The sequence below is a fragment of the Eptesicus fuscus genome, chromosome 12 (genome assembly GCF_027574615.1).
Source record: "Eptesicus fuscus isolate TK198812 chromosome 12, DD_ASM_mEF_20220401, whole genome shotgun sequence".
NCBI classification, from domain to species: Eukaryota; Metazoa; Chordata; class Mammalia; order Chiroptera; family Vespertilionidae; genus Eptesicus; species Eptesicus fuscus.
Window position 1 is genome coordinate 14,119,932 of NC_072484.1, and position 7,275 is coordinate 14,127,206.

The 7,275-nt window shown below is 59.8% G+C and overlaps 1 protein-coding gene across 1 annotated transcript; it reads left to right on the plus strand.

The window, feature by feature from the left end:
* The first annotated feature begins 4,980 nt into the window (after positions 1–4,980).
* NKX2-2 (NK2 homeobox 2) lies at positions 4,981–6,718 on the plus strand. The gene is made up of 2 exons (XM_008141136.3): positions 4,981–5,239; positions 6,156–6,718. Exons 1-2 carry the CDS (start codon positions 4,981–4,983, stop codon positions 6,716–6,718), a joined length of 822 nt encoding a protein of 273 aa, XP_008139358.1.
* The last annotated feature ends 557 nt before the right edge of the window (positions 6,719–7,275 follow it).

Below are 7,275 nucleotides of genomic sequence, written 5' to 3' on the forward strand. Positions count from 1 at the left end.
TTTGCTGCAGCTTAGACCTCCCCCTCCCCCAACAGGGGGCGTAAGGCCGCAGTGTGGGAAAGTGAGGATGGGGGAGGCCGGACACACCAGGGCCGCCCCCAGGCTCCGCGCTCCGAAAAGGCGCTCGTGTTTGAGCTACCTGGGAAAGTAAACAGGTAAACACTGGGCCGCCTTGGAGGGCCACTTGTCTTCGAGTGGGAACACTTAGCCTGTGTACATTCACCCCCCAACCCCACCCCACCCCCAACCCCAGGCCTCCGCCGATGGCTGGGCCTCCACCGATTGCTCGGCCCCCGCCGCCCTCTGCAGCCGCCTGCGGTCGGGTCTCTTGGGAGCCCTGAACCGCCGAGAACAGCTTCACGGCCTGAGAAGCCTCCCAAAGGAGAAAGACTCTCTTCCTCCCCTCCTCCACCTCCCCCTCGGGGCCTGCAACTCCCCATCCTGAACGTGGGAAGAAGGAATACAGAGCTCGGAATTTGTAAGGAACAAGGAGCCCCATCGCTGAAAACAAAGACCAGGGCCCAGAGGACCTCTGGCCGCTCAGGTGGCCCTGGCAGGGGTCATAGGTGGAGTTCGTGCCAAGCCTGTCTCCCTCCGGCCTAGAACATTCTGTGATCAAACTTCCAGCACCCGTCTCAACTTCGTCCCCAAGTTTGCAGCAGACACGCACAGGGCAGAGCGCGGGCGAGCTCTCCTGAATGCCAGCCCTGATGCAACGCGGGACAGTGTCTTCTCCCTGCAGAGGGAACCTGGGAAGAATGTACTAAAGAATTCGAGTTGGGAGACTAGATCATATCCATAGCCCGCCAGCCAGGCTCCTAGGCGTGGCGTTTCCCCAATTACCAAAAGCTCCTTCCTGCAGCGCAAGAATACACTGTGTTCAGAAACGACGGGGGCGGTGGGCGCGGGGGGGCGGGGGCCGGACCCTCTCAGCCTTCTGCGTGTGCGGGGTCTCGCAGTACAGGAAGGCCCTGGCTCTAAAAGGCCGGATGTGGTGCTAAAGGAGACCTCCTGGAGAGTTCTAGGGCGCAATCACCTAGTTAATTGGTGTGGAAAGGTGCGTTTGTGTCTCGCCCCCACTCTTCCGGCCACAGGGAATCCGGGAGACCCTGGAGCGTGCTTTGGGCCCCGGATCTGCCCTCAGCCGCCAGCTGGCCCCGCACAGGCCTACAGGCGTCCACAGCCTACTCCTGGGGGACTTGCATTTTATGATCTTCCTCTAACAAGCAGAGTTTCTCCCCTTCAATTAGGGGCCTCCCAGGGGTCTCCCCGTGCCATTTCAATTGCAAATGTCAGTGCTTTTGGAAGCGGGCGCGGGAACCGCGCGGGCAACGAAGAGACCCGGAAAATGGACTCGCCAAGGTCCCAGGAGAGAGACAATGAGCGCAGGGGCTCTGGCAGGGCGCAGAGCATGGAGTCTGGAGGCCAGGCGGAAGCTACCTCCGCTCCCTGCCTGCCCCGTAGCCCCAAAGCACGGGTAGTGCTGAGTAAGGGTAGAGCAGGCAGTGGATACCCCGGGGTGGCCTGTGTGGGCAAGGAAGGGTGGCCCTGCAGGTGCTCCTGGAAGGAAGGGGGCAGTGCGACCCCCGCGTGGAAGGCCCCGGATAGGTTGAGGTCAAGGGTAGGCGGCGTGAGGAGCCTGGCCTTGGGTGAATTGGGCTGGGGACAGCACTCCCTCTCCAGGATCCATTCCCATGAGCCAGGATTCCCCGTGGGAAGGCTGTCTCTCAGGTGCTCTGAGGTACAAGCCCCTAAGGGAGGAGACTTGATCGAGAGTGGCAGTGCTGATCAGATCCAAGGAGAAAGGCCCACCATGTTGGGGAAGGGAGGGAGAAGTTGTAAACTAGAGAGAAAGAGGTGGTTCGAGGTGAAGAAATGAACAGGACCCCTGGTAGGCGTTGGGGGGGCTCTTCCCCCCCCCCAATGATGACTCATGGGACATGCAGAAAGGGACACTTCTCGCCAAGTGTCCATTTTCCACCCAATCCAAGAATTGGCCTGGCCCTTCCCCATCCTCGGAACCTGTCCTGATGCTTGAGAGACAACCCACCCTTTCTCCCCGGACAGAGGAGGATGAGGAGGGACCACAGGAGAATTTCCTGCAGGGCCTGGACTGGGGAACTTTTTCTGGCCAGTTATTTATTCAGCAGCTGAGTAACAATGGCTGGGGCAGGCCCACCCACCCCTGCATTCCCCCCCCCCTTTCCAAACTCTCCCCCCACACACACTCCTGCCGGACCAACTTCCCTCCTCCCACGTGAAAGGGGGAGATGGAGGGGGAGGCAAGGAGGAAGGAGGCTAAGAAAGGCAGACTAGAGAAAGAAAAAAAAGCACGAAAAGTAATGGGTTCGAGGAACACGATTCAAAACAGTTCTAATTCTTGCGGCGGGGGGAGATGAAGGAAGGGGGAGAACGGAGAAAAGAAAAAGTAGGAAGAGAAAGAGAGAAATGGGGAGCGTCGACATGAAGGGGTTTCCTTAATATTGTGGACGGATTCAGAAATGAATGAAGAGATAGTCCATTGAAAAGGGTTGAATGCCATGACAACTAGGAACAACCTTAGATTTATTCCAAACAGTTAGGACACATTGAAAGAGAGCGTCAATCATGTATTATTTCGCCACTGAAATAAATGCAAAAACCGAGCCGGGACAAAGGCTTCCAACGGGAGCGGGACATTTGTCTACATTTCGCTCATTGTCCGCAGCTTAGCAATCGGTTTGTATTTGTGTTTGCCCGGGTCCGACCACCCAGGACGCGCCGGCGAGGAGCTCCCTCTAACCTGGGCCATTGTCACCCACGTCACATACTGGAGGCAAGGCAGCGAGGGCTGCAGAAAGCCGCCGAGCGGCTCCGGGAGGGACGCCCTCGCCCGGCCCTGGCAACCCGGGGGCGACAGGGGCGCAGAGGCGGCCGCAGCTGCACGCGAGAGGGACGCGGCGCCCGCGCGCGCGGTGGGGCCGGCGCGGCGGCGGCCTGGGCTCCGCGCGGACGGAGAGGCAAGACCGGGATTTCAGCGGGCGGCCGCGGCCAGCCCCGCCAGCCCCCAGGCCCAGCACTGTCCCGGAGCTCAGTAGGGGGCGGAGGTGGAAAAGGGTGGCAACCTCTCCACCCCCGACCCCCCAAAAAACCTGAGGGGAGGGCCAGGAAGTGCGGCGCCTAGGAGAGGTGCTGTCCCAGGAAAGTTGTTCCCTGGCTGGCGAGAGGTTGGGAACATAACCCACACCTAACGCCAGCTGGGAGCCTGGATCTTGTCCTCGGCATGCGTCCCTGGGCGTCCAAAAGGGGACAAAATGAAAGGATTCCCTTGGAAGAGGAAAACGCAGCATCATCCGCCCGCCCTGCGACCTCCACCCCCCACCCCCCGGCTTTGGGGGTCCTCACCCCGGCCGGAGACAGCATCCCCGCCCCCCACCCCCACCCCCTTCCCGCTCTCCACCACTGCAGGAGTCTACAGAGGGAGGGGCTAGAGAGAGAGAGTGACACATTAGGGGACGGGAAGGTTGCGGGGCGGTCTGCCTTACCCTCCACCCGGAGAACGCTGCCAGAGGAACCCCGGAGGCATCTGGGCAGGGGTTGGTACCCCGCCTAAGTTAGAATTCCCCACCCCCACTCCGCCCCTCCTGGGGCCGCCCCCAAGCAGCGAGTGAACTGCGCAGCCATCCTTTGGCGCTAAGAGATGGAGGGGGAGGCGGAGTGAAGGAAATAAATAAGTCTTTAGCAAATAAAGGGGGGCTGGGGCGCGGGGGTGGGGGGGGGCTGTCGTCTGGTGGTGACTTTGGCCGGCCCTAGCCGATCTCTCTTCTGGGTTTCAGGCTCTTTCGTCCTTAACTGGAATCAATTAGTTGCCTTGTCATTTCTAGTACTCATCCTTAAGCCTCAACCAAAATATTGACCTAGGAGGCTTACAGAAGTTGGGCTCTTGCCATTTGAACCGGATCTTGTTGAGGGAGCCACCAGCGATGGGAAGGAGAGATTTCCTCGGCTCAGCAGTCGCCCCCTCCCCCTTCTCCAAAGGCGCCACAAATCGCCAATTTTCCGGCTTGCTGGGGGCCGGCGCGCGGGGGCGGGGAGATGGGAACCCGAGAATTTTAAGGAGGATTTTTTTCCATCCTCTCGGTCTGTTTTGTTTTCTCGCCTCCTCCCCCGCTTTTTAAAAGATGCAATTTGTTAAAACGGCGCTTTCAAGTGTGTGGACTCGCGAGCGACAGCGGTGGTCCTTTGTATGTAAATACTGAGGTGTTTTTTTTTAAAAAGGCTCGCCCCGTCTTTGCAATTAATTGACACGTTACACCTCTCATCTTGCTGTAGAGGGCCGTTGGCTGGGAGCGCGGAGCTCCCCAAAACCCACAATTTCAAATCTGCAAATACTGTCTTCATCCACTTGACTTCCAAGACCCGCCCACACGTGTCCAACCTTTGGGTTTTAATGTCTCTCCCCCCCCCCCTTTTTTTTTTCAACCCTTCTCTCGCTTCCTCCCTCGCTCCCCATCCCTCCCTCTCTACTTCCCTCCCTCTCTTTCTCTCCCCTCCCCCCCCCCCTTTCCCCAGGTTCGCGAGTGGAGCCCAGCCTTATATGGACTGATCGCTCGGGCAATGGCCCATTTTTTCCTCGCCACCAGCCGCCACCGCGCGCCGAGCGGCCACCGAAGCCCGAGCTGACGCCGCCTTGGCACCCCTCCTGGAGTTACAAACTAGGCCCAGCGCTCGGGCCGCCCAGCTCCCTGCATCCATTTCCGCGTCTTTTCAGAGAACAGAGAGGCGCTGCCAGCGCTGGGCTTTATCCCCCCTCCCCTTCCCCATAGTTGTTTTTTCCCCCCTCTTTTTTTAAAAAATAATTATATCAATAATTAAAGCCCATCCCTTCTCCCCTTCCCCATCCCCTCCCCCCACCACCCCCTCCCCGTCCCAACTGGGGAGCGCCAAGAATTGACCAAGTGAAGCTACAACTTTGAGGCATACATTCCGAGGTCCCGAGCCATGTCGCTGACCAACACAAAGACGGGGTTTTCGGTCAAGGACATCTTGGACCTGCCGGACACCAACGATGAGGAGGGCTCGGTGGCCGAAGAGCCGGAGGAGGAGAGCGAGGGGCCAGAGCCCGCCAAGAGGGCCGGTCCTCTGGGGCAGGGCGCCCTGGACTCGGTGCCGAGCCTGCCCCTGAAGAACCCCTTCTACGACAGCAGCGACAACCCGTACACGCGCTGGCTGGCCAGCACCGAGGGCCTGCAGTACTCCCGTAAGTAGCGAAACTTGGCTGCCTGGGGCGCGGCCGCCTCCGTTCCTGTGGCCGCAGCGCTGGGCGCAGTGGGGAGAGGGAGAAAGGAGCTATTGGAGCCCGGATCCGCCACCCTGCGCTCCTGCCAAGATTTGTAAAGCTTGTTTAGGATGCCCTGGCTGTTTCCTTCTCATCAGGCGCTCCTAGTCCCGTAAAAGGACTTGGGCTCAGATTTTTATTTTTTTCAAAGAGAAAAATGAAGAGAAACAGGGCAGGGGAATAACTCCCAAGGTTACGGAAGCCCCCCAGGACTGTAGCTCCCCCCTTCCCTAAGGACAGCCAGGAGACACTGGCCTGGAGCCCTGGAACCAGCCAGCAAGCACTGGGTACCGGTGGAAGGTGGGGGGGGGGGGGGGCGCCTGGTGGTCCGGGTATAAATAGCTCACCCTGGCCCTTGACTGATCATAGAGGACGCTTTGTGTGGAGTGGAGGGTGTCAAAAAAAAAGTCCGAAAACAAAAAAAGGAAAAGCCCCCAAAATCTGCCTTAAATGCCAGAGCTGATCAATGCCCGGATTTTCTTTTAAAAATCTGCCCACGTCTCTCCGGAAAGAAAACTGCTTAAGGGGGCAGAAGCCCTTAACCCGCGATGATCTCCGCGCGCCACTCCCCCCACATATGCACCCACGCTGTCCGAACCCCCAGAAACATAAGCCCTGAGTCCCCAATCCTGGCTTCTCTTTCGCCCGGCGGATGCCAACGGCTCCGTCAGGCGTGGAGCCGCGCGGGGGAGAGGGGGGTGCGAGGGGCCAAGGCGAAGGCAGTGGGCTCGGCTGCAGGGCGCGGAGGACCGATGGCGCACGGAGGCTCCGGGCGCGCAGGGTCTGGCTGCCCTGGCGCACGGCCTCCCGGCGCCTGACGCGCTTCTCTCTCCCTCAGTGCACGGGCTGGCGGCCGGCGCGGCGCCCCAGGACTCCAGCTCCAAGTCTCCGGAGCCTTCAGCCGACGAGTCACCGGACAATGACAAGGAGACCCCGGGCGGCGGGGGGGACGCGGGCAAGAAGCGGAAGCGGCGGGTCCTCTTCTCCAAAGCGCAGACCTACGAACTGGAGCGGCGCTTCCGGCAGCAGCGGTACCTGTCCGCGCCCGAGCGCGAGCACCTGGCCAGCCTCATCCGCCTCACACCCACACAGGTCAAGATCTGGTTCCAGAACCATCGCTACAAGATGAAGCGCGCCCGGGCCGAGAAAGGTATGGAGGTGACGCCCCTGCCCTCGCCACGCCGCGTGGCCGTGCCTGTTTTGGTCAGGGACGGCAAACCGTGCCACGCGCTCAAAGCCCAGGACCTGGCAGCCGCCACCTTCCAGGCGGGCATCCCCTTTTCGGCTTACAGCGCGCAGTCCCTGCAGCACATGCAGTACAACGCCCAGTACAGCTCGGCCGGCGCCCCCCAGTACTCGACAGCACACCCCCTGGTCCAGGCCCAGCAGTGGACTTGGTGAGCGCCGCCCCTCCGAGACTCGTGGCCCTGGGCCCAGGCTCCACCCCGGCAGCAGCGGGCCGTGGCGAGGAGAACTAGGTCCTGGTTGTTATTATAATAATAATTATTATTATCATGGAGCCGAGTTGACTCTGGGCTCCGTCGGGGAGGCGCCGGGAAGCTGCCGGCACCTCCTTGGAGTGGCAGATCCAGCCGCCCAGAGCCGCCCGGCCCCTCTCTCCTTTTGAACCTTTGGAGAGGGCTGAACTCCTTAAGCCGTGTTTACAGAATGTTTGCGCAGCTCCGCTCCTTCGCCTCTCCCCGGAGGGGAGGGAGGGGACCGAAATCGACTCAGAGTTAACGTCCTGACTCCGGAAGGAGAAAAAGACCAACCTCCCTCCCCTTCCCCCTGCTTTTGTGAATTTTGTTAAATATGTTTGCGTGAGTAGCGATATTGTCAACAGTCTTCTTTTAAAGCAAGTGGAGAACGTTCAAGTATAGAGGATTTTTGTCTCCTTTTTATAAGAAAATGCTAAATATTTATGGCCATGTAAACGTTCTGACAACTGGTGGCAGATT